This window comes from Carcharodon carcharias, chromosome 8 (assembly GCF_017639515.1).
Source record: "Carcharodon carcharias isolate sCarCar2 chromosome 8, sCarCar2.pri, whole genome shotgun sequence".
In the NCBI taxonomy this organism is placed as follows: Eukaryota; Metazoa; Chordata; class Chondrichthyes; order Lamniformes; family Lamnidae; genus Carcharodon; species Carcharodon carcharias.
The window spans coordinates 11,797,157-11,825,052 of NC_054474.1; the positions used below are offsets into that span (position 1 = coordinate 11,797,157).

At 44.9% G+C, this 27,896-nt stretch overlaps 1 protein-coding gene across 1 annotated transcript; it reads right to left on the reverse strand.

The window, feature by feature from the left end:
• zmat2 (zinc finger, matrin-type 2) lies at window positions 1-27,896 on the reverse strand. Its single transcript, XM_041194537.1, has 6 exons — window positions 27,793-27,896; window positions 19,055-19,148; window positions 14,696-14,819; window positions 12,165-12,238; window positions 4,727-4,872; window positions 1-1,901 (listed from the first exon to the last, which is right to left on the reverse strand). Exons 1-6 carry the CDS (start codon window positions 27,808-27,810, stop codon window positions 1,758-1,760), a joined length of 600 nt encoding a protein of 199 aa, XP_041050471.1. The 5' UTR covers window positions 27,811-27,896; the 3' UTR covers window positions 1-1,757.

Consider the following 27,896-nt stretch of genomic DNA (forward strand, 5'->3'; position numbering starts at 1 on the left):
TTTAATTTAAAAAATGGGTCACAGACACCAAGCTCTTTTAATGGAGATCATACACAGTAAGAAAAAAAAAGCTTTTGCATTGGAAGTATCGACCAGAAGAGAAAAACTAAAGCACAAGTAGAAACTTCAGAGCACAGCACACACAACACACCAAGCAAATCCAAAATAGGAACATCTCACTGCATTTTAACTGTTCTTCAGATACAAATCATTCACTATTTTCATTTTCTGATCAAGTTAATACATAAATTAGCTTGGTAGGCTGAATAACCTCAGGACAACGCATCAGTTCTCAAATGATTTGGACACTGTACAGCATACAGTTTTTAGAAATCTTCAAGTTCCCTCCACGATCCAGTAACAAGGAAATAAACATTTACCCCCTGCACACCTTATACTACTTTTACAGTGAACCATCGTCCCAATCAATGATTCGTTTGAAGATCATTCTCAAGAACATTCCCAAGCTGTACCTGGGTTATAGGTCACGCAAGTCTAAAATAACGGACAAAAGAACAGAGGAGTAAGAAGTTTTTTTTTAAAAAACACAGCAAATTGCATAATCTGGAATGCACTGCCCAGTAGGATAGTGAAAGCAGATTCAATAGTACTTTTCAAAAGGCAATTGGATACATACAAGAAAAAAAGCAATATAGGGAAATGAGCATTATCAGATTCATTTCAGAGCACAGATGTCCGCAAGTTGAGGAGGATTGGGAATCCATTTTGATTTCTTTCAATCTGCATGCAACCCAGAATTCTGGGAGTCAGTTGACTCCAATTGAGATTGGCTAACTTAATGGGCAGGCTTTCAAATCCGCTATTTGCTGGTCAAGTCACTACCCTACGGGCGGGTGCTCGCAGACATATACCCATCGAGTTACAAGGAGGAGCCTGTCAATTTTAGAAGAGATGGAAATGCTAGCATGTTCAAAATTAACAAAGGTTGCAAATGCCAGAAAACAACAGATCACAATGAGTTCAAGAGGCTTAGAAAACCTCTTGCAGTTAAAAAGAGCTTTACAACTTCGTTCTTGTAGCTCGATGTTTGAACCTCCACCTCATAGAAACAGACTGCGACTTTCTATTACCCGAATTATTTGAGCGCTTGAATTGCTTCAGATCATCAGCTGATCAACCTTAAGGTGTTTAATAAAGGATTTATATCATTCAACTGGATCAAAAATGGAGGGAATTTAATAAAAACAAATCATTTGTAATGTCCCACCCTTCAAGAGTTGCTGATTTCCGTGTCAGGGTATTGCACCGTGAAGGTCAGGAGCCCTTCAGCAAGTGGCCATTTCTCATGTGGCAGCATACCTTCAGGCACATGAGGCTGCGCAGACTTGCATACTTTCTGCCAGGATCACTATGAAATAATCAGTGGGAACCCTGCCTGATTTCCCCCTTCCTAACCCAAGTAGTGCTGAGCCCAATTGCAGCACCCGAAACATTGTCCAGACTGTGATCATCCAAATCAGTACAAATCAGGAACCGAATAGGGGCCATTCTTTGCCTGTGGATTACCTGTTCACAGAACCTTCTGAATGCATCTGAAACTTCTCCGTGAAAAGGTCTTGGAGGAAGGGGTACTTATAACTTTTAACAGAATAATCCTTTATTAATAAACACATCTTCATTCACGCTGTGCATAATCCCACTCAGTTGGGGTGCAGATTTGGGGGGAGAAATAAAAAGGGGCAAGGGGAAAAAGAAGAGTCAATAAAAGGATGTCCTGTTCAGTCTGGTGATGTCGGTCAGCTGCTCTTCTTTGATGAACCAAAGCCAGAAAATCCCATCACTGCCGCCATCTCATCGTCCTCCTCGAATGTCAGCTCCTCCTCTGCTTTCCGCTTCTTCTCCTTCAGTTTCTCTTTCCGGTACGCCTTGGCTTTCTCTTCCTGCAACAACACAGCTTGCATTTATATACCGCCCATAAAATTGCAAAATGCTGCCCAAGGCATTTCACAGGAGCACAATCGGATTAACATTTGGCACTGAGCAACATAAGGACATTGGGGCAGGTGATCTGGTCAAAAAGGTAGGTTTTAAGGAGTATATTAAAAGAGGAGTGAGAGAGATGGAAAGGCACAGTGGTTTAGGGAAGAGAATACCAGAGTTCCATGCACAGCCGCCAACAGTGCAGCGATAAAATCAGGCTGACACAAGAGGCCAGGATTGGAGAGGTGCAGAAATCTGAAGAGGGTTATAGGGCTAGAGGAGAAGAAAAGGAGTGGCAAGGCCATGGACTGATCTGAAAACAAGAATTTTAAAATTCTCCATCATTAAACACAGGCAGAAAGAAATTAAACAAAGCAAGATTCCTGGGATGGCGGGACTGACTTATGAGGAGAGATTGAGTCGATTAGGATTATATTCGCTGGAGTTCAGAAGAATGAGGGGGGATCTCATAGAAACCTATAAAATTCTAACAGGACTAGACAGGGTAGATGCAGGAAGGATGTTCCTGATGGAGGGGGAGTCTAGAACCAGGGGTCACAGTCTGAGGATATGGGGTAGGCCATTTAGGACTGAAATGAGGAGAAATTTCTTCACCCAGAGAGTGGTGAGCCTGTGGAATTCGTTACCACAGAAAGACTAAAACATTGCATGCTTTCAAGGAGTTAGATATAGCTCTTGGGGCGAAAGGGATCAAAGGGTATAGGGAGAAAGTGGGAACAGGCTGAGTTGCTTGAGCAGCCATGATCATAATGAATGGCGGAGCAGGCTCTAAGGGCCGAATGGCCTACTCCTGCTCCTAGTTTCTATGTAAGAAAAGAGGAGAATCATAATGAAAGATTCAACAGACAAGGGTAGAGATGCTGGTAAATGGATTTTATCCAATGTTTCAGGAATGACATTAGGATCACTGATTTATGGTCAGGTTCAGTAAAACTCTGGTTTTATTACTTGAAATTGCAGGGCTTTTACCAGTTTTTGTTTGAGTTTGGGGGTGAGGTGGGGGCGTGGCAGGGGCAGGTAAATTAAATTCGTGACTGCATCCACGGATCCATGAAAAACACAAATCCAATGTCTGAAAGGCACTGGTGATCAAGTTTAGTTTTTACGATAATCTGACAAGCTCTCAATTATTTTCTCAGCCCACAAAATAAGCAAATTTAATCTAAACCAATTTCACAGCTCATCATGATCCCACCACTGCTAATTGCACAAGTGAGGAGAAACAAATGTTGTCTCCTTTTGCCTCTGCATTTGGCGAAGCCGGGGTTTTCCACGCAAGTTTTGCTTCACTGGATCTTGGTGCCAAGCAGAGCAAAGTCTTACAATTTATCAACTTAAATAAAGTCAATAACAATCTTTAAAAAGACCTTCAGAGCTTCAATACAATGTACCAAATTTTCGGCTCTGCCCCCTACCTCCCCAGAATATACACACACTTGTAAATATTATCTGTAATCCTCTCTCGTCAAAACTGATCATGTAAGAGTTGAAGTTAATTATGGCAGGAGTTGGAGTTGGGGGGGGTGGGGGCAGGCTCAGAGTGCTAACAAATTGAGAGTGCTAATAAATTTACTCTGGTTTTGGTTTTGCCAGATACCTTCTGGACTCAGCGCAGGAGAAACAGCATTTACAGTCCAAAAAAACCCACCAAGTTAGCATCAGGAAAAAATATTCCCTTAGAATGTTGACGCACATCATGCAAAATAGAGAATCATTTTGCAGTTTATATCATGCCTTGGGGACATTTCTCTTGAATTTTCTATTGGACTTATTAGCGATTATCTTATATTTATGGGCCCTAGCTGTGGTCTTGCCTGCAAGTGAAAGAAGAGATGAAGTTTGGAAGAGATGGATTTAAAAAGGAAAAGCTGCAAAATGCCAGAAACCACAAAAAGAAACAGAAACCGCTGGAAATATACAACAGGCGTGTCAGTGTTTGAAAGGGGAAAGACAGACGAGCACTTCAAGTTTTGTCAAAACATTAACCCAAATTTTCTTTCACAGTTGATGTAACGGCTGCGTATTCTCTGTGTTTAAAGCTGTAGTCCTTTCTTACTAGGTTCCAATTCACTGCTGGTACATTATTATCCTCACCGACCCATTGTGGGGAATTCAGTCTCACTGGGATCAGCCCTGTCACCACTCTTCCAAAATGCCAAGTAAGCTATTCCAGTGTGGGAGCTATCACAATAAATCCAAATAGTGCACTTTCAGCAGGGCTCACTGGATGACAAGCAGACTGTGACAGTTTCCTCACTGAGCAAGATTAGCCAACTCAGCACAGAGCAGGGGTCAAAGCCAAGACCTTACTGGAATCTAGAGCTTAACTCAGCACTGGACATTTAGCTGGAGCTTGAGGGAGCTTCAATAAAACTACTGAGCGTCAAAAAAACTTCTCATCTAAAGAACAGTTAAGATTCAGTTTGAGTCACCAAGAATGGGAATAAAACTAAAGAACTTGCATTTGAATAGCATCTTTCACATCCTCAGAACAACCCAAAAGCACTTTACAGTCAAATAACTACTTGTTTTGAAGTGTTTTCGCTGCTGAAATGCAGGAAACATGGCAGCCAGTTTGTACACGGCAAGCTCCCCCAAGCAGCAATGAGGTAACAATCCCAATCTTTTTTCCCCCCCAAAAGTGATGTTTTTTTGAGGGACAGCTTTCTCTATTCATATGGCAACATGATGCAAAATAGCCACATAATTAAGCACCCAAGATAAACGTAACCGAGCTGCCTTTGTTCACCACTACAAGTCTTACCTCCTCCCGGAGTTCCTTCATGCGCTCCTCAAAATCGTACTCCTTTTGCTTTTCCTCAATTTTCTTTTTATTGATCTCGAAACGTTTCTTTACTTGGTCCAATGTCGAGCGTTCCACCTTCATTGACATCCCCAGATTCCGTTGGTCTGCCGAGCAAAAATAGTGTCGTCAAACTGGGTCTGACAGCAGAACTCATTGGCCCTCAGGTACCCTTCGCAAGTGCAAAAGTCACACGTTATGGGACAAACAAGAATACATATTTGTACCCAACTCGCAATCAGCCTTGCATTCAGTCTGTCACTGCAAATCAGGAAGGCGATCTTAATCTTGGGGTGCAGAGGAATACAACGCGATTCACCAAAATGATAATGGGCTTAAATGGTAAATAATGAGACCAGCTTGCATAAACTTGGCTTGTACTTCCTAGAGTATAAATGGTTGAGGACTGATCTAATGGGGGTGTTTAAAGTGATAAAGTGGTTCAACAGGATAGAAAGAGAGAATATATTCCCCTGATGTGAGCGTCAAAAACAATAGGGTACAATCGTAAGCTTAGAGCTTGGCCATTTGTGATGTCAAGAAGCAATTCCTCATACAAAAGCTAGTGAAAATCTGGAACACTTTCCTCCAAAACTTTTTTGAGGCTTAAATTGAAATTTCAAAATGAGATTGAAAGATTGTTGTTAGGCCAGGTGTCAAGGGTTACAGAACCAAGGTGGTTAAATGGAGTTATGACATAGATCAGCCTAGATCTAACAGAACGATGGAACTGATTAAACAGCCCTGCTGTTTCTCTCTTGCTGTAAATGACTATGCTGTTTCTCTCTCATTCTCATCCTGATAGGGAAAGTGTGAGAGAAACAACGTGGTCATTTACAGCGAGAGTGAGAGAGGAGCAGAGCCTTTAACAGCGGGAGTGAAAGAAGAGTGAGAGACCATTAAAGGACATGAGAGAGAAAAGAGCACGGAGAGCAGCTGATTGGTGAGTATTTCTAGTCTTTAAAGTAACGTGAGGTCTTTGGTTTGTATTTTGATCTCTAGTCTCTTTTCTCAAAGATATCTTGTTAAGTATAAGGTCGATACTAGTCTGTATAAAAAAAAATAAGTGTAAAGAGTGGGGATACTAGAGTAATTAATAAATAAATTAAATAAAATACAATTACAACAGCAGGACGGTTGATGCGTTGCTGCTGCAGCATGTGGGAGCTACTGGACACCAAGGTGATCCAGAGCAAACACATCTATATCATTTGTTTACAGTTTGCGGAACTTCAGAACTGAGTTAAGGAGCTGAAGCCCGAGCTGCAGACATTGCGCCACTTCAGGGAGGGGGAAAAGTTACCTGGACACTTTGCTGCAGGGGGCGGTCACACCCTCTGATTAGGTAATTCACATTTTGTCTGTGATCAAGGACAGGAGGGTATGATTGCAGGTGAAGCAGCTTTTGGGGACCCAGAGGCCCCTGCAACTGTCCAAAAGTTACACATTGGGTAATGTGTAATCAGGCAGGTATAATAAATGATCTCAGGGTAAAGGATCCCCCAGGAAACAGTGACCATAATATGGTAGAATTTGGCATTCAGTTTGATGGTGAGAAACTTGGGTCGGAAACAAATGTGCTAAATTTAAATAAGTAATTACAATGGAATGAGGGCAGAGTTGGTTGGAGTGGACTGGGAAAGCAATTTAGCAAAAAGGATAGTTGATAAACAATGGCAGATGTTTAAGAAAATAGTTCATCACTCCCAACAAAGATATAACCCAGTGAGGAAGAAGGATTCAAGGAAGGAGGTAAACCAACCATGGTTAACCAAGGAAGTTAAGGACAGTATCAGATTGAAAGAAATAACATACAATGTGGCAAAGATTAGTGGAAAGCCAGAAGATTGGGAAAGTTTTAAAAACCATCAAAAGATGACCAAAAAAAAAATAAAGAGGGAGAAAATAAACTTTGAGGGTAAATTAGCAAGTAATATAAAACGGACAGTAAGAGCTTCTTTAAATATATAAAAAGGAAGAGAGGCGCCAAAGTGGACATAGGCCACCTAGAGAATGAGGCTGGGGAAATAATAATGGGGAACCAGGAAATGGCAGAGGAGTTGAATAAATACTTTGCTTCCGTCTTCACGGTAGAAGATACTAATAGCATTCCAAAAATACTAAATAATCAAGGGGTAAAAGTGGGGGAGGAAATAAATACAATAACTATCACTAGAGAAAAAGCACTAGGAAAACTAAGGGGGCTAAAGGCCAATAAGTCCCCTGGACCTGATGGGTTGCATCCTAGGATATTAAAGGAAGTAGCTACAGAGATAGTGGATGCACTGGTAGTAATCTTCCAAGAATTCTTAGGTTCTGGGAAAATCCCAAAGGATTGAAGAACAGCCAATGTAACACCCTTATTCAAAAAGAGAGGGAGACAAAAAACAGGTAACTGTAGGCCAGTTAGCTTAACATCTGTCATAGGGAGAATGTTGGAGTCTATTATAACTGATGTAATAGCAGAGCATTTAGAATTACATAATCTAATCAAACAGAGTGAGCATGGCTTCATTAAGGGGAAATCATGCCTAACAAATTTATTGGAATTCTTTGAGGAGGTAACAAGCAGGACAGATAAAGGGAAACCAGTAGACGTAATATATTTGGATTTCCAAAAGGCGTTCAATAAGGTACCGCACATAAAGCTACTTAATAAGATGAGCCCATGGTGTTGGGGGTAGTATATTAGCATGGATAGAGGATTGCTAGCTAATAGAAGACAGAGAGTTGGGATAAGGCGGGTGTTTTCAGGATGGCAACCTGTAACCAGTGGAGTGCCTCAGGGATCAGCGCTGGAGCCTCAATTATTTACAATATATAAGTGAATGTACTATCGCCGAGTTTGCAGATGACGCAAAAATAGGTGGGCAGGCAAGTGATGAGGATGACACAAGGCATCTACAGAGGGATATAAACAGGTTAAGTGAGTGGGCAAAAACTTGGCAGAAGGAATATAACATGGGAAAATGTGAGGTTATGCACTTTGGCAGCAAGAAGAGGATCTGAATATTATTCAAATGGAGAAAGCAGCAGAAGGCTGCAGCACAGAGGGATTTGGGAGTCCTTGTGCATGAATCACAAAAAGCTAACACACAAGTTCAACAGATAATAGGGAAGGCAAATGGAACATTGGCCTTTATTTCAAAGGGAATGGAGTATTAAAATAGGGAAGTCTTGCTAAAGCTATACAAGGCACTAGTTAGACCACACCTAGAATATCGTGAACAATTTCAGTCCCCTTGTCTAAGGAAAGGTATACTGGCGTTGGAGGCAGTCAGGAGAAGGTTCACTAGGTTGATCCCGGGTATAGAGGGGTTTTCTTATGAGAGGTTGAGTAGGTTGGGCCTGTACTCATTAGAATTTAGAAGAATGAGAGGCGACTTTATTGAAACATAAAAGATTCTTAGAGGCTTGACAGGGTAGATGATGAGAGGTTGTTTCCCCTTGTGGGAGAGTCTAGGACCAGAGGGCATAATCTCAGAGTAAGGGAGCGCCCATTTAAAACAGAGATGAGGAGGAATTTCATCTCTCAGAGAGTAATCAATCTATGGAATTCTTTACCACTGAGGGCTATAGAGGCTGGGTCATTAAGTATATTCAAGGCTGAGATAGACAGATCTTCAATCAGTAAGGGAATCAAGGGTTATGAGGAAAGGGCAGGAAAGTGGAGTTGAGGATTATCAGATCAGCCATGATCTCACTGAATGGCAGGGCAGACTTGATGCACCAAATGGCCTATTTCTGCTCCTAAATCTTATGGTCTTATCTGTCCCTTCATCAAAGTCATTTATATAAATTGCAAAAAGCCGAGGCCCCAGCACTGATCCCTGTGGCACACCACTCGTTACATCCCACCAACCAGTTAAGGGCCCATTTATGGCTATCCTGTTTCCTGTTAGCTAACCAATCTTCTATCTATGCCAATTTGTTGACCCCTACACCATGAGTTTTTATTTTCTGTAATAATCTTTGATGTGGCACCTTATTAAATGCCTTCTGGAAATCTAATTACAGTACATCCATCAGTTCCCCTTCATTCACAGCACATATGACTTCTTCAAAGAACTCTGACCTTTTTGATCACTTGATAGATGAAAAAGAGATCATCGTAATACAGACATCAAACCCTCCAAATCGTACATCAATCCATAACCAGCCAACTGGTGATAACTGGTGCTTTTGGGCCATCACCTGTGCAAGTGGCGTAAGGGTCATGCATTCACCCAGAAATTGTTACAACCTGGAATGCGCTGCCTGAAAGGTTGCTGGGAGCAGATTCATGCAAACGAGGAGGAATAGGCCACCCGGCCCTTCAAGCCTGCTCCGCTATTCAATAAGATCCATGGTTGATCTGATTGCAACCTCCCGCCTACTCCCGATTACCTTTCACCCCCTTGTTATTCAAGAATCCAACTAGATCTGCCTTAAAAATATTCAAAGATGCTCCTTCTATTGCCTTTTGAGGAAGAAAGTTCCAAAGACTCATGACCCTCTAAGAGAAAAAATTTCCCTTCAATACCAACTTTCAAAAAAGGAATCCTATAAATCCTGGGAAGGGGAAATATTTGCTGGACTGTGGGACAAAGAGCAGGAGGAGTGGCTCTAACTAGGTAGCTCTTTCAAAGAGCCTGCACAGGAAGGATGGGCAACATGGCCTCCTTGAATGCTGCATCATTCTCTAAAATAGATGGCACAAATTTCTAGTTCCTGATGCCATTTGTGCAATGTCAGTTCAGCTGCAGTGAACGTAAAAGAAAAGGCACTGGCTTACTCTTTGACTTAAACGAAAGGAAATATGAATCTATATAAAACTTGGTTCAGAGATTTCAATATTTCTATCGAGTCTCCCAGGATTTTTTTAAACCCATCTTTTATCAGTTTAATTAAAATGCCTGCTGATGCTATTAAACAAATGCCGAATAGGAAAAGCACTGGTTAAATGACAGTGCCCACTGAAGGGTGGCGGGAGGTGATTGGGGAAGATGGAAACTTGTATAAAACCCTTAACAAACACCGCCAAAGTTTGTCAATTAAATGAAAGTACAGTCTAATTTACATGAGATCCCATATTTCTTTCATGAACTGGAACACACCACACTAATGCTCAGCTTAGAGTAAAGTGTCCCAGGTGCCAATATAAAAACACCATCACAAGCACACAGGATTTGGATCAGAATCTCCATTCACCTCCTATCCCACTGTGATGGCCAGTAAACTGCCTGTGTCTGACTAGAATGTGATGTTCAGGCCTAGGATTGTATCTTGGCTCTTCAAGAATGTGCTTTTCGAACATTGTGGAGTTTTAATTCTGCTTCTAATCAGCGCTGAACTGGATCCAATTTCCACTGTGAACAAGCAGCCAATTCTATGAAGTAAATAAGCTGTCTTTAATAGCCTACACTGTCAGCATGACAAAACACTCCAGCTTAACAGTGGACGTGAGCCATTTTATCTCCTGGAATTATGCCAAGCCATTAGGTTTCTTTTGACTTTTCAATGTAGAAATCTAAAAAACAATATATATCAAGGCAAATGCCATTTCTACTGAATCTTATGGGGTGTTCTACGTTTATTTTGGGGTAAAATAACTTGGGATCTCTAGGTTCTCTGAATCAGACTACAGAACAGTGTGAACTACCATCTCAAGTTAATACGCTCTCTGCCTTCCTTTGATGGGCCAGTGCTCAAAGGTCCTGGCTGGTGTAACACTAAATCAATACAGACCAGTGCATCCAACTATGTTTAGTGATGCCTTTAAAAGTTAGCCAATTTCAGCATGGCAACAAGCTAGAATTGGCCTTAATGCCGGCACAATGGAATGATGGTGAGAGTCAAGGAGAAATAGGTAATAATCAGCTGGGATTCACTCTCCCAGCTGGACAATACCCATGGCTCATCAAAGTGAAGGCAGCATCAGGGTTGTTTGTGATATCTACTCCATCCTTCGCCACAACCATAGGTCAAATATTTTGCTCCCTGCCTCTGACATGCAATGTGCATCTTGCATATACACCATAGACAGGAGAAGACACTGGAAAAAATGGTTCATCTCATTCCTTCCTTGAGAAGGCAAGTAAATGAAATGAAATTGGTTACAACTGCACCAATGTTTTTAAACTATAACATATAGATATATATAATTATATAACTAATCAGATAATAGTGAACATATCAAATCAATTCATCTGAATTATACCTGTCTCTCAAACGCGCTTAATACAAGCTGTTTAAAAAAAGCAAAGCGTGTTTTAGTACAACTGCAACATATCGAGTGAGAAGTCATTGTATAATAACTGTTTTAACACTACCTCTTCATGCTGCCTTTAACCATATCTCAATCACTTCTTCATCACCCTTGAGTTTCTCTTTATTAACTACAGCAACAATCAGGTCACATGAATGAGGGCCAGGGTGATGCCTTCCTCTCCCATTATGATGTCCATCCCGCCTCTCCCATCAGGGTGACATCTCCCCCTGCCCTGCGTCTCCCATCACCACAGCCATTCGCCGCCTCTCCCATCATTTTGACACCTCCATTTCTTCTATCACCGGGACACATTTGCCATCTCTCTCATCGCTGTGATCTCCAATAAAAGAGTTCTCTCTTAATTGTAAAAGAATAAAGTGCCATTTTATTTCAGCGTACCCACAACCTCTCCTGGTTGGCAATCTGAAAAAGTATCACTGAACAGGCACAGCTCAAAGTTCTGATGGACTTTGTAAAGTTATAAGGTAGTGCTCTCACCAGAATTTCATTGAACAGCACTGTCCTTCTACACATTAGTTGTACCTAGTGATAGATTCTAAGCTTTCTAACACCAGGGTGAAGTACTGCATATTCTAGATGTCATTGCTGGCAGAAGAGATGGTAGTAACTTGAGTCATAGAACCATAGATCATACAGCACAGGAGGCAGCTATTCAGTTCATCCTGCCTACACTAGCTCTAGTGAAAGAGCTATCTAATTAATCGCATTCCCCTGTCTTTTCCCTGTAGCCCTGCAAAATTTTCCTTTTCCCTTTCAAATCCCTTTTGAAAGTTGCTATTGAATCTCTTTCCTCAGCCCTTTCAGATGGTGCATTCCAGATTGTAACAATTCGTCACATGAAAAATCTCTCATCTTGCCTCCAGTTCTTTTACCAATTACCTTAAATCTGCTTCCTCTGGTTACTGACCCTTCTGCTAAATTAAGAGCATTGTGCAATGTTGAAATACTTTTCCCTACACTGTATTGTCACCATTATATCAAACAGACCCAGTGACAGCCCTCCATAATAAATAATATTCTGTATAATTGTGCAGTGACCAGGTTACATCTAATTGTGTTTTGTTAGAGAACGCGTTACCTACATCTACACTGCTGTCATCGCCACCCGTACCCGTATTATTCACTTACGTTTTTTGCCATTGATGTGATCCAGGAAATTGATGGAATCCTTCACTACACAGTCACAAACATTGCAGTAATATCTGTCAAGAGGAACCATACACAAAATAAGTTAATAAGACAGGAGACAGTGGAAAAAAAAAGTCAATTTTGCCAAGTAGCTCAGTTATATTGTTTTGTGATTCATAGAGACAGAAAGAGGCCATTCAGCCCCTTAAGCCTGTTCTGTAACTCATGGCAGATCTGTACTCGCCTTGGCACCGCACCATATCCCTTTAAGCACTTGGCTAGCAAAAATCTACTGATCTCATTTAAAATGATTAATTGCACTAGCATCTACTGCTTTTTGTGGGAGCAAGTTCCACACTTCTAACTTTGTATGAACAATAGCTTCGTTTATATAGCACTTTAATGTAATAAAATGTATTAAGGTGCTCCACAGGAGCATTATAGAGCTATATATGACACTGAGTCACGAGGAGATGTTAGGCCCAATGACCAAAAGCTTGGTCAAAGGGGCAGATTTTAAGGAGTGTCATAAAAGAGGAAAGTGAGGTAGAGAAGCAATGAGGTTTAGAGAGGGAATTCCAGAGCTTGGGGCAGGCCACTGATGGTGGTGCAATTCAAATCAGGGATGCACAAGAGGCCAGGATTAGAGGAGCACACATATCTCGGAGGCTTGTGGGGCTGAAGAAATGTTTCCTAGCTGCTCTCTGGTTTTAAAGTTATGCCTGCCCCATCTCCTAGACTCCCCATACCAGCAGAAAAAGTTCCTATCTAACTACCCTATCATTTTGTTTCAATACCCAAGTAAGTTCAAATCACCCTTAACCTTCAACAGGGTTGAAGGTTATCCTAGGTTATGTAATTTATCGTCATAATTCAGCCTTTGCAGCACAACTAACATTCTGGTGAATCAACACTGTACTACTTCTAAGGCCAATAGATCTTAAGGTACAGTGTCCAGAACAGCATACTGTACTCAACTGTGGACTGACCAGGACTTTACATAGCTGTAGCAAAACTTCCTACCCTTTATACTTTAGTCCTCTAGCTCATAAAGTCTAACATTCATTAGCCTGTTTCTATTTTGCATCCAATTACTAAATCTTAGTGATCTGTGTACATAAATCCCGAAATCTCATTAGATCGCCACTGTTTCTAGCTCTTCAACATTTACAAAATATTCAGATTTATCCTTTTTGGTTTAAAATAGATGACCTCACACTTAGCTGTGTTGAAATCCAACTGCCACAGTTTTACCCACTTACTTAATCTATCAATGCCCCTTAGACCACACCTTCCAAACCCATGACCACTACAACCTAGAACAAGGGCAGCAGACACACGGGAACACCACCATTTGGAAGTTCCCCTCCAAGTCACTCACCATCCTGACTTAGAAATATATTGCCATTCCTTCACTGTCGCCGGGTCAAAATCCTGGAGCTCCCTTCCTAACAGCACCGTGGGTGTACCTACGCCAGATGGACTGCAGCTCTTCAAGAAGGCAGCTCGCCACCACCTTCTCAAGGACAGTGAAACCTATATCCCGCGAATTAATAATAAAAAAAAGTCTTGTGCTCGCACCTGCACTACTTAATATGCCATCGACAAACTTGGATATTATGGTTCTCTGTTGAATTACCTAAACGAATAATAAATATAGTGAATAGTTCAGGATCTAGCGTAGATCCTCATCGGACATGACTTGCCACATGAGTATATACCCATTATCTCTACTTTTGTCTTCTATCACCTAATCAGTATCCTAACCAGGGAAATAATTTGCCTCCTATTCCATGAGCTTTAACTTTAACCAACAGTTTCTTATGTGGAATTTTACCAAATGCCTTCTGGATATAAACACCTAATTCCCCTATCTACTACTTTAGTTAGTTCCTCAAAAATCCAATTAGGTTTAACAGATACGACCTATCTTTCACAAATCCAGTTTAGCTCTCAAATTTCTCTAAGGGTTTAAGCCACACCGTCTGTAATTATAGATTTCAATAACTTCCCCACAACTCATGTTAGACAAACAGGCCTATAATTTCCGGTTACACTCTCACCTTTCTTACATAATGGAGCTATATCTCCACAACATGGGTGCGCAAGACTCATGTTCAGTCTATTCTGTAATGCAATAAATGGGGCAAACAATGCATTTAATAAAACTTAATTGAGGTTTTATCAGAATAAAATAAAATTAGAATGTCTCTGCATCGGGGACATGAACCCATAACTTTCAAACTCAAAGGCAAGAGTGACACCCACTGAACCACATGAAATACAGGACTAATTTATCCTAATTCCCAATCTACAAATTATATCCCCAAAAAGACAAGGAACACCATAGGTCAGTCAGCACCAACTCCTAGATGCGAAGAATAATCACTGGGTTGAGGTAGTAGGAAGGGGCGGACAGGCTGGTTCTGATAGAACAGTGACCCTTCCACCCTGCCCCACCTCTCCAAGAGACAGTATCTGCAGAGGAGGAAAGAGAAAAGAAGAAATGGAGAGTGAAATACAGCACTCACCCTCCCATTTCAGACTGGGGTGTTGTCTTTGTGATGACTATGGTTTTTCCCAATTTTGATTCCAAATCCACTTTATAATCTCTGTGACGTAGAAGCTCACGTTTGATTGGTACTGGAGGCTTTGCTGAAACGGAAACAGAAAGCATTTGGATGTGGAACTAGCTACAGGTTACTTCAAAACACCTCCTACATAAAATCAATCAGATCGGTCATTGTTTCCTTTGCAGGCACAGAAAGTTGCACCTCCCATTGTATCTTCCTCTGCAAATTTCTTAACACCATAAAACTAAATTAGGCGATTGTCATGAAGGACACACATTTCTTTATTCAAAGTTATTCCTTGAATTATCGGTCAACTCATTCTCATATAGAAACATTTCAGCGACTCTCATGATGCTGGAAATCTGAAATCAGAACAAAAGATTAGGTAATTGCACAAGTCACTCAAATTCCAAGAAAATAGGCTAGCGTTTCAAGGCAGGAAGGTCTACATGACAGCCACAGTTTTGATGATTGGCCACAATCATTCAGCACAGCAGACCATTAGGCCCATCAGGCTTGTGCTGGCTCTTTTAAAGTGCTATCCAGTCAGTCCCATTCCCCTGCTCTTTCTCCTGTTATTTTTTTTCCATTCCAAGTTTATATCCAATTCACTTTTGAGAATTATTATATCTGCTTCCATCACCCTTTCAGGTGGCACATTCTAGATTTCATGAACTCATTGCGTAAAATATGTTCTCCTCCTTCCCACCCAAGACACAGTGAAAGAGAAGGTAGTTGAGACACTGAATGAGCTAAAAATTCATGAAGAGGAGCTATTAGAAACACTGCTTTACTTAAAATTTATACCAGGAGCTGATCGGATGCATCCGAGCTGAGAGAAGTAAGAGAGGAAATTGCAGAGATATTGGTCATAATCTTCCAATTCTGCTCAGATACAGAGGTGATGCCAGAGGACTGGAGAATTACAAATATTTCATTCTTATTCAAAGGGGTGCAAGGATAAACCCAGCAACCACAAGCCAGTTGGTTAAACTTCAGTGGTGGGAAAGCATTAAGGGATGATGAAATTAACAAGACTTCAGTTACGTAGATAGATTGGAGAAGTTGGGGCTGTTCTCCTTAGAGAAGGAAAGGTGAACAAGCGATGACAGAAGTGTCTAAAAGTGAGAAGCCTGGACTGAGTAGATAGAGACGCTGCTCCCATTGGCAGAAGGATCAAGGAGAAAATATATTTTAGGTAAAGAGTGGTTATGATCTGGAATGCACTGCATCCAAGTGGTGGAAGCAGATACAATTGGAGTTTTCCAAAAGGAAGCTGGACAATTATTTTAAGAGAAGAAACTTGCAGGGCTATGCAGACAGGCGAGGCAGTGGGACTAGCTGAGTTGCTCTTTCAGAGAGCCAGCATGGACACGATAGGTCAAATGGACTCCTCCCGTGCTGTAACTATTCCTCTCCTGGTTCTTTTCCCAAACACTTTATAATGTGTCCTCTAGTTACAGGCCCTTCTGCCACTGGAAATAGTTTTTCCTGATCAGCTCCATCAAAACCCCTCAATTTTGAATATCTAAATCTCTCCTTAACTTTCTCTACTAGATGGAGAACAAAAGCAACTTCTCCAGTCTCTCCACATAACTGAAGTCCTCCATGCCTGGACACCATTCTAGTAAATCTCCTTTGCACATTCTCTAAGGCCTTAAAATCCTTCCCAAGTGTCCAATCCATTCGGGAATAGATTCTAACACAAATTGGGCCCACATCCTAGTTGCAATCCTGATCCCGATTTTAATCACTCCACAGTTGGTGGCTGTACCTTCAGCTACCAAGGTCCTAAACTCTGGAATTCCATCCCTAAACCAGTCTGCATTTTTACCTTTCTCTCCTCTAAGTCACCCTTTAAAATTTACCTTTGACAGAGCTTTTGGGCACGAGTCCTAATATTTCCTTATGCTTCTTGGTGTCAAATGCAGTTTGATCACACTCCTGTGAAACAACTTTTCCTAGGTTTGAGTTTTTTGAAGAGATAACACAGAGGGTTGATCAGGGTAATGATATAGTGTACGTGGACCTCCAAAAGGCATTTGATAAAGTACTGCACAACAGATTTGTGAACTCAGTTAAAGCTTATGGAAGAAAAGGGACAGTAGCAACATGCACATGAAATTGGCTGAGTGACCAGAAACCGATAGTAGTGAACGGCTGTTTTTTGGACTGGAGAAAGGTTTGTAGTAGTGTTCCCCAGGAATTGGTATTGGGACCTCTGCTCTTCCTGATATATATCGATGACCTAAACCTTGATGCATCGGGCACAATTTCAAAATTTGCAAATGACACACAACTTGGATGCATTGTGGACTGTGAGGAGAATAGCATAGAACTGCAAATGGACATAGGTTGGTGGAAGGGGCAGCCAAGTGGCAGATCAAATTTAATATGCAGAATTGTGAAGTAATTCATTTTGGTAGAGAGACACTATAAAATAAAGGGTAAAATTCTAAAGGGGCTGTAGGAGCAGAGCAACCTGGGTACATATGTGCACAAATCACTGAAGGTGCAAGGACAGGTTGAGAGCATGGTTAATAAAGCGTATGGCATCCTGGACTTTATAACTAGGGGCAAAGAGTACAAAAGCAAGGAAGTTATGCTAACTTGTGTAGAAAAAGCGTATTCAGTTCCAGCATCACACTTTAGGAAGGGTGTAAAGGCATTAGAGAGGGTACAGAAAATATTCAAGATTCATGAGAATGGTTCCAAGGATGACATTACATAGAACTCAACACAGGCTAAGGAAGAAATTAGTATTTCTCTTGCTCAGAAAGGCTCCCTGGTAAACTCACTGAGGGGTTGGAAGACTAACTTTAGGTAGAGCTAGTGGCAATGTCACTGGACTAGTAATCCAGAAGCCCAGAGGTTCAAATCTCACCATGGCAGTTGATGGGTATTTAAATTCAATTAATAAATCTAGAATTGAAAGCTAGTTTCAGTAGTGGTGACCATGAAGCTATCATCGATTGTCATAAATACCTACCCGGTTTACTAAGGTCCTTTAGGGAAGGAAACCCACCATCCTCAACTGGTCTGGCCTACATGTGGCTCCTAACCCATAGCAATGTGGTTGACTCTTAACTGCCCTCTGAAATGGTCTGGCAAACCACTCAGTCCAAGGGCAACTAGGGATGGACAACAAATGCTGGCCTTGCCAGCGACACCCACATCCCAGGAAAGAATACTTTTTTTAAAAATCTTCTTTTCTGGTTACTAAGCAGCCTTTCAGATCTGATGGTCAGAATGTCCATGAACTGTTGGAAATTGATAACAGTGCAGTCAAACTCCAGGATTATGCTCAAAGAGCTGTCTCCATGTAGCGGCATGATTTTTATAGTTTAATAGCAGCAATGCTACAAAATAATCCAAGCTTCTATAAAATTTGGATGACGAACATCACACTGAGGTTGCAGACGAGCTGCAGTGGATATGTAGGATGGGGCAAGACACATGAGCATGACTTACCATAACAGCAGATCTCCTGGCTGGTAGGAGTAGCTACCAGCAGCTGCTTTACACTAAAAAAAAACTTGAAAACAGAACATCTAACATCACTAAGACAAAAAAAAAAGCTAAAATACATCAGATTTAATTTTTATTTTACAAATTAAAACCTGATGCCATCAAAATATACACATAGACACACAAAATTTACAGCACAGAAGTCTGTGTTGCGTTCTATGTATCATCCTTGGAACCATTCTCTTCAATCTTTTCTACATCCTCTCTAATGCCTTTACATCCTTCCAAAAGCATGGTGCCGGAGCTGGATACTTCAGTTGAGGCAGAACCAGTGTTCTATACAAGTTAACATAACTTCCTTGCTTTTGTGCTCTTTGCCCCTAATTATAAAGTCCATCATGTATGAGCCAGTTGTAAAAGAGTTATCCAGCCTAATCCCACTTTCCAGCTCTTGGTATTTCACATACATATCCAATGTTTTAAACGCAATGAGGGTTTCTCTCTCTCTACCACCCTTGCAAACAGTGTGTTCCAAATCTCCATACACTCAATAAAAAAGACCCTCAACTCCTGTCTTTCTACCAACTACCTGTGGTGCCCCAATTCAAATGGACTCCTACTAAACATGGGAAATATACTGCCAAACTTCCTATGTACTTCTGACACATCAGCATTAGGCGTACATTTTAGGTGACAAGAGTTGCTTCACACTCTGCCCAATGAAATTTTACCAACGAGCATGAGCCCATTCTAAAATAAAAGGGTTAATGTCAAAGGTAAAATGGCACCAATTGGAAAATCCAGGCTGCTGTCTTTAAGGGGAAAGATCCATTCTGAACACTGACTCACCATCTCGCTTCTCTCTTTCTTCTTGCAACCGCTTCTGCGCCAATTTCTCGTACTCATCCTTGTCCCACTTCTTGCGGAAGTCCATGTTTTTTGTCTGCAAGGCATGGAGAAGAGAATTAAAAACCATAAACCAAAAACCATTAAAAACCATGGGGGGAAAAGAACACTCAGATCAAAACAGTCAAACAGGCAGCTTATGGCCTCCCAGAAACTAATTGTGTCCCCGAAAGTGCGCGTGAGAGTTTGAGAGAAGGCCAGGAAAGACTTGGATTTTTATAGTGCCTTTCACAATGTCAGGACATCTTGAAGCACCTTACAACCAATTAAGTACTTTTGAAGTGTGGTCATTGTTCTAGTGTAGGAAACAATTGAGCCACTTTACTCAAAATCCCACAGGCAGCAAGGTGATAATGACCAGATAATCTGTTCTTAGCGATGTTGGATGAGGGATAAATATTGGCCCCAAGACACTGAAGAGAACTCCCTCGTCTTTTTTGCATGATGCCATTTTATAGTAGCCCAAGAGGTTTAACACCTTATCTGGAATTGCACTTCTGACAGTGCAGCACTCTCCCAGTGCTACACTGGGAAGTGAGAGTATGGATTATGGTTTCAAGAACCTGAAGAGGGGCTTGAACCCACAATCTTCTGACTCAGATGTAAGTGTGCCACTCATTGAGCTACAACTGACACAAGAACAAAGAAATTAATCTCGTTCAGAAGAATGATGGCAATGTTGGAAACATCAAATTTCATCATTATACTCTCACTCGATGAGTTGAGGGCTCTTAAGGTTAGATAAAAAAATCTGAAAAAGTATGTTTTCCCCTTCAACATTGAGTTTTCATTCCCCGTTTCCAGATGACTCCCCCAAAGCTGCCATAAATAAACATGTCCTTTGTTACACCCATGGGTTACGCACATGTCTTGTACTGCTTAATGTCTAATTAAACATGTTTAAGGTGGTGGGATGGGGTGCCAATCAATGGCTGCTTTTAACTTGACAATTCCAAAAATCAACTGTAAAGTTGCATTCTTGAATTTTAGAATACTCCTCACACAATCTCTGAGCTTCCATTAACAACGTCCCTGGGTTCTCCTAAAAAGATCTCCAAGGCAGACTAAATCACTCATTTCAGGGCATAAAGTCTGCAAATTGCCAAGTTGTTTGTCCACCCCGAGACTGATACTTATTGAATTCTGAATTCAAGGCCTCAGCTTTAAAACATTTGATTGAGAAGTGGGGTGGGAGGAAAGCAAAATCTCAACGTGACGTCCCTTTAAACGATCTTTTTCTTCCAATTAATGCAATGAGCGTAATATATATTTATGGATAAACCTGAACATTCCTGTCATTCCAAAACAAACTCCAAAGGCTAAATTATGAGGATACTTTTTTTTTATTCATTCACGGGATGTGGGCTTCGCTGGCTGGGCCAGCATTTATTGCCCATCCATAGTTGAGAAGGTGGTGGTGAGCTGCCTTCTTGAACCGCTGCAGTCCTTGTGATGAAGATACACCCACAGTGCTGTTAGGGAGTTCCAGGATTTTGACCCAGCAACAGTAAAGAGATGGTGATATATTTTCAAGTCAGTATGGTGAGTGACTTGGAAGAGAACTTCCAGGTGGTGATGTTCCCATGTGTATGCTGCCCTTGTCCTTCTAGATGGTAGTGGTTGTGGGTTTGGAAGGTGCTGTCGTAGGAGCCTTGGTGAATTCCTGCAGTGCATCTTGTAGATGGTACACGCTGCTGCTACAGTGCGTCAGTGGTGGAGGCAGTGAATGTTTGCCGATGTGGTGCCAATCAAACGGGCTGCTTTGTCCTAGACAGTGTCAAGCTTCTTTTGAATGTTGTGGAAGCTGCACTCATCCAGGCAAGTGAGGAGTATTCCATCACACTCCTGACTTGTGCCTTGTAGATGGTGGACAGGCATTGTAATTTGGGTTACAAGTTGCACGATTCCTAGACTCTGACCTGCTCTTGTAGCCACAGTATTCATTGGGCTAGTCCAGTTCAGTTTCTGGTCAATGATAACCCCCAAGATGTTGATAGTGGGGGATTCAGTGATGGTAAGCAGCTGAAGGTGGTTGGGTCAAGGACACTACCCTGAGGAATTCTTGCAGTGATGTCCTGGAGCTGAGATGACTGACCTCCAACAACCACAATCATCTTCCTTTATGCTGGGTATGACCCCAACCAGAGGAGAGTTTTCTCCCTGATTCCCATTGACTCCAGTTTTGCTAGGGCTCCTTGATGCCACACTCGGTCAAATTTGGCCTTGCTGTCAAGGGCAGTCACTTTCATTTCACCTCAGGAGTTCAGCTCTTTTGTCCATGTTTGAACCAAGGCTATGAGGTCAGGAGCTGAGTGGACCTGGTAGAACCCAAACTGAGGATCAGTGAGCAGGTTATTGCGAAGCAAGTGCCGCTTAATAGCTCTGTTGATGACCCCTTCCATTACTTTACTGATGATGGAGAGTAGGCTGATGGGGCAGTAATTGGCTGGGTTGTATTTGTCCTGCTTTTTGTGTACAGGACATACCTGAGCAAATTTCCACAAAGCCGGGTAGATGCCAGTGTTGTAGCTGTGCTGGAACAGGTTGGTTAGGGTCGCGGCAAGTTCTGGAGCACAAGTCTTCAGTACTATTGCCGGAATATTGTCAGGGCCTATTGTCAGGGTATAAACTAGGTTTGTATTTCATGTAATTTAGAAAATTAAGGAATAATTTGACCAAGTTATCAAGATATTAAGATAGGGTAGATACAGAGAAACTATTTCTGCTGCTTGAGAATCTAAAACTAGGGCACAGTATCAAAAAATGAGAGCCAGGCCTTTGAAATTAGGAAACACTTCCTACACACAAAGGGTGGTGGAAGTTTGGAACACTCTTCCACAAACAGCATTCTAGATACTTGACCCTGGAACAATTTTAAAACTGAGATCGATAGATTTGGTAATGAAAGGTATTAACAGATATGGAACAACGGCAGGTTTGTAGCGTTAGGTCACAAATCAGTCATGACCTCATCGAACAGACAGAATAGATACAAGGGGCTAAACAGCCTGTTCTTATGGTCAAATTCCACTCGTTTTTGAACTAGCATCAGTGCTCGCTTTCGGATATGCCTGTATCACCTCAAAGTAAAATTTCTGTTGCAAGTATCATTTATTCGCAGGTTAACATGAGTAATTTTGGTCTTTTATTTCTGTAGCAATTGAGGGTTCCTCTCTTGTGGAATCTTGCTATTCACAGCTCAGCTGCCATATCTGCCTATGCAACAGGTATTTGGTTGGCTGAGAAATGCGATGGATCATCCAGAGGACGTGACTGGAGTTATGGCAAATATAAGTTTGTCCCTTCTTCCTTTTATAAACGTGTGCAATCAATAAGAACACGAGATTCATTTCAATGACACAAATAATTTAAAATGAAACATTCAATTCTTTCCCTGTTGATAACACGGTAAGTATTTACAGCTCAGAAACAGGTCCTTCAGCCAAATGGTTTAAGTCAGTGTTTTATACTCCACACGAGCCTCTTCCCACAATATCAACATATCCTCTACTCCTTTCTTCATCAGGTACTTGTCTAACTTCCCCTTAAATGCATCTGTACTACATGCTTCAATCAGTCCCTGGAATAGAAAGCTCCACATTCTCAACACTCTCTGGGTTAAGAAGTTCCTCCTGAATTCCCTTTTGGATTTTTGGCCCAGAGGTGGAAGCATCCACTATGTCTATCAAAACTTTCCCAATCTTAAAGATCTGTATCAGGCCACCCCTCTGTTTTCTCAATAGACCAGACAGTTCAAACTTTCATAACATCCCACAAAGAAAATTAATGGTGGTCCCTTTCCATTTATCTTATGCACCATACTCATCCCCAAATCTGATTTATTTCCCTCCCCATTTAGAACACCAATCCTGTTAATATCTCCTAATTCTCCCCAGATATTAACCTGCCCCACTCTCACCAATTATCACCCCAAATCTTTCCACTTTCGCCCCCACTCGACTCTCCTGCCACCAACACTTGCCCCTCTCACGCCAACACTTCCCTCTCTCTCTCACGCCAATGCTTCCCTCTCTCTCTCTAACCCCAACGCTTCCCTCTCTCTCTCTAACCCCAACGCTTCCCTCTCTCTCTCTAACCCCAACGCTTCCCTCTCTCTCTCTAACCCCAACGCTTCCCTCTCTCTCTCTAACCCCAACGCTTCCCTCTCTCTCTCTAACCCCAACGCTTCCCTCTCTCTCTCTAACCCCAACGCTTCCCTCTCTCTCTCTAACCCCAACGCTTCCCTCTCTCTCTCACCCCAACGCTTCCCTCTCTCTCTCACCCCAACGCTTCCCTCTCTCTCTCACCCCAACGCTTCCCTCTCTCTCTCACCCCAACGCTTCCCTCTCTCTCTCACCCCAACGCTTCCCTCTCTCTCTCACCCCAACGCTTCCCTCTCTCTCTCACCCCAACGCTTCCCTCTCTCTCTCACCCCAACGCTTCCCTCTCTCTCTCACCCCAACGCTTCCCTCTCTCTCTCACCCCAACGCTTCCCTCTCTCTCTCCCCCCTCCAACACTTCCCTCTCTCTCTCCCCCCTCCAACACTTCCCTCTCTCTCCCCCCTCCAACACTTCCCTCTCTCTCTCCCCCCTCCAACACTTCCCTCTCTCTCCCCCCCCCCCCAACACTTCCCTCTCTCCCCCTCCAACACTTCCCTCTCTCTCCCCCCTCCAACACTTCCCTCTCTCTCCCCCCTCCAACACTTCCCTCTCTCTCCCCCCTCCAACACTTCCCTCTCTCTCCCCCCTCCAACACTTCCCTCTCTCTCCCCCCCCTCCAACACTTCCCTCTCTCTCCCCCCTCCAACACTTCCCTCTCTCTCTCCCCCCTCCAACACTTCCCTCTCTCTCCCCCCTCCAACACTTCCCTCTCTCTCCCCCCTCCAACACTTCCCTCTCTCTCTCCCTCCAACACTTCCCTCTCTCTCCCCCTCCAACACTTCCCTCTCTCTCCCCCTCCAACACTTCCCTCTCTCTCCCCCTCCAACACTTCCCTCTCTCCCCCCCTCCAACACTTCCCTCTCTCCCCCCCTCCAACACTTCCCTCTCTCTCCCTGCCTCCAACACTTCCCTCTCTCCCCTCCTCCAACACTTCCCTCTCTCTCCCCCTCCAACACTTCCCTCTCTCTCCCCCTCCAACACTTCCCTCTCTCCCCTCCTCCAACACTTCCCTCTCTCCCCTCCTCCAACACTTCCCTCTCTCTCTCCCCCTCCAACACTTCCCTCTCTCTCCCCCCTCCAACACTTCCCTCTCTCTCCCCCTCCAACACTTCCCTCTCTCTCCCCCCTCCAACACTTCCCTCTCTCTCCCCCTCCAACACTTCCCTCTCTCTCCCCCCTCCAACACTTCCCTCTCTCTCTCCCCCCTCCAACACTTCCCTCTCTCTCCCCCCTCCAACACTTCCCTCTCTCTCTCCCCCCTCCAACACTTCCCTCTCTCTCCCCCTCCAACACTTCCCTCTCTCCCTCCCCAACACTTCCCTCTCTCCCTCCCCAACACTTCCCTCTCTCTCCCCCCCTCCAACACTTCCCTCTCTCTCTCCCCTCCAACACTTCCCTCTCTCCCCCCTCCAACACTTCCCTCTCTCTCTCCCCCCTCCAACACTTCCCTCTCTCTCTCCCCCCTCCAACACTTCCCTCTCTCTCTCCCCCCTCCAACACTTCCCTCTCTCTCCCCCCTCCAACACTTCCCTCTCTCTCTCCCCCCTCCAACACTTCCCTCTCTCTCCCCCCTCCAACACTTCCCTCTCTCTCCCCCTCCAACACTTCCCTCTCTCTCCCCCCCTCCAACACTTCCCTCTCTCTCTCCCTCCCCAACACTTCCCTCTCTCTCTCCCCCCTCCAACACTTCCCTCTCTCTCCCCCCTCCAACACTTCCCTCTCTCTCTCCCCCCTCCAACACTTCCCTCTCTCTCCCCCCCCCTCCAACACTTCCCTCTCTCCCTCCCCAACACTTCCCTCTCTCTCCCCCCCCCTCCAACACTTCCCTCTCTCCCTCCCCAACACTTTCTCTCTCTCCTCCCTCCAACACTTCCCTCTCTCTGCCCCCTCCAACACTTCCCTCTCTCTCCCCGCCTCCAACACTTCCCTCTCTCTCCCCCTCCAACACTTCCCTCTCTCTCCCCCTCCAACACTTCCCTCTCTCCCCCCCTCCAACACTTCCCTCTCTCTTCCCCCCTCCAACACTTCCCTCTCTCTCCCCCCCTCCAACACTTCCCTCTCTCCCTCCCCAACACTTTCTCTCTCTCCCCCCTCCAACACTTCCCTCTCTCTCCCCCCTCCAACACTTCCCTCTCTCTCCCCCCTCCAACACTTCCCTCTCTCTCCCCGCCTCCAACACTTCCCTCTCTCTCCCCCTCCAACACTTCCCTCTCTCTCCCCCTCCAACACTTCCCTCTCTCCCCCCCTCCAACACTTCCCTCTCTCTTCCCCCCTCCAACACTTCCCTCTCTCTCCCCCTCCAACACTTCCCTCTCTCCCCTCCTCCAACACTTCCCTCTCTCTCCCCCTCCAACACTTCCCTCTCTCTCCCCCTCCACTTCCCTCTCTCCCCTCCTCCAACACTTCCCTCTCTCCCATCCTCCAACACTTCCCTCTCTCTCTCCCCCTCCAACACTTCCCTCTCAACACTTCCCTCTCTCTCCCCCCTCCAACACTTCCCTCTCAACACTTCCCTCTCTCTCCCCCCTCCAACACTTCCCTCTCTCTCCCCCCTCCAACACTTCCCTCTCTCTCCCTGCCTCCAACACTTCCCTCTCTCCCCTCCTCCAACACTTCCCTCTCTCCCCTCCTCCAACACTTCCCTCTCTCCCCTCCTCCAACACTTCCCTCTCTCTCCCCCTCCAACACTTCCCTCTCTACCCCCTCCAACACTTCCCTCTCTACCCCCTCCAACACTTCCCTCTCTACCCCCTCCAACACTTCCCTCTCTCTCCCCCCCCCCTCCAACACTTCCCTCTCTCTCTCCCCCCCTCCAACACTTCCCTCTCTCCCCCCCCCCCTCCAACACTTCCCTCTCTCTCCCCCCCCCTCCAACACTTCCCTCTCTCTCCCCCCCCCCTCCAACACTTCCCTCTCTCTCCCCCCTCCAACACTTCCCTCTCTCTCCCCGCCTCCAACACTTCCCTCTCTCTCCCCCTCCAACACTTCCCTCTCTCTCCCCCTCCAACACTTCCCTCTCTCTCCCCCCCCCTCCAACACTTCCCTCTCTCTCCCCCTCCAACACTTCCCTCTCTCTCCCCCTCCAACACTTCCCTCTCTCTCCCCCCTCCAACACTTCCCTCTCTCCCCCCCTCCAACACTTCCCTCTCTCTTCCCCCCTCCAACACTTCCCTCTCTCTCCCCCTCCAACACTTCCCTCTCTCCCCTCCTCCAACACTTCCCTCTCTCTCCCCCTCCAACACTTCCCTCTCTCTCCCCCTCCACTTCCCTCTCTCCCCTCCTCCAACACTTCCCTCTCTCCCCTCCTCCAACACTTCCCTCTCTCTCTCCCCCTCCAACACTTCCCTCTCAACACTTCCCTCTCTCTCCCCCCTCCAACACTTCCCTCTCAACACTTCCCTCTCTCTGCCCCCTCCAACACTTCCCTCTCTCTCCCCCCTCCAACACTTCCCTCTCTCTCCCCCCTCCAACACTTCCCTCTCTCCCCTCCTCCAACACTTCCCTCTCTCCCCTCCTCCAACACTTCCCTCTCTCCCCTCCTCCAACACTTCCCTCTCTCTCCCCCTCCAACACTTCCCTCTCTACCCCCTCCAACACTTCCCTCTCTACCCCCTCCAACACTTCCCTCTCTACCCCCTCCAACACTTCCCTCTCTCTCCCCCCCCCCTCCAACACTTCCCTCTCTCTCTCCCCCCCTCCAACACTTCCCTCTCTCTCCCCCCCCCCTCCAACACTTCCCTCTATCTCCCCCCCCTCCAACACTTCCCTCTCTCTCCCCCCCCCCTCCAACACTTCCCTCTCTCTCCCCCCTCCAACACTTCCCTCTCTCTCCCCGCCTCCAACACTTCCCTCTCTCTCCCCCTCCAACACTTCCCTCTCTCTCCCCCTCCAACACTTCCCTCTCTCTCCCCCCCCCCTCCAACACTTCCCTCTCTCTGCCCCCTCCAACACTTCCCTCTCTCTCCCCCTCCAACACTTCCCTCTCTCTCCCCCCCCCCCTCCAACACTTCCCTCTCTCTCCCCCCCCCCTCCAACACTTCCCTCTCTCCCTCCCCAACACTTTCTCTCTCTCCTCCCTCCAACACTTCCCTCTCTCTCCCCCCTCCAACACTTCCCTCTCTCCCTCCCCAACACTTTCTCTCTCTCCTCCCTCCAACACTTCCCTCTCTCTCCCCCTCCAACACTTCCCTCTCTCTCCTCCTCCAACACTTCCCTCTCTCTCCCCCCCCCCCCTCCAACACTTCCCTCTCTCCCCCCCCCCCCCTCCAACACTTCCCTCTCTCTCCCCCCCCCCCTCCAACACTTCCCTCTCTCCCTCCCCAACACTTTCTCTCTCTCCTCCCTCCCCCGCCCCCCCGGGTTTCCAGCCGGCTGATGTTTGTTTATTCCGGGGTAGTTGTTGCCTGAGGCCGGGCCTCTGTTACTCGCACCCCGAGGCTTCCAGTCGGCAGGCCCCAGAGCCCCGGTCCCCCAGCCGCCAGTTACTCGCAGCAAACGGGAGCAGCGACCCCCGGACTCACCCCGCTCCCCGACGCCATCCTGACTCCGTTCCTCCCGCCGCTCGGCCGCAAAACTGTCGCACGAAGCCGGCCTGACTGCCGTAAACCGAGGAGTATCCAGCGCC

Bases quoted from the DNA above. Each gene is read 5' to 3' on its own strand.
- zmat2 (XM_041194537.1), bottom strand. The intron at 14,820-19,054 runs GTGAGTCAGTGT...TTTCCGTTTCAG, and splicing joins AGAAAGAGAGAAGCGAGATG to CAAAGCCTCCAGTACCAATC. The intron at 1,902-4,726 runs GTAAGACTTGTA...GTGTTGTTGCAG, and splicing joins TGAAGGAACTCCGGGAGGAG to GAAGAGAAAGCCAAGGCGTA.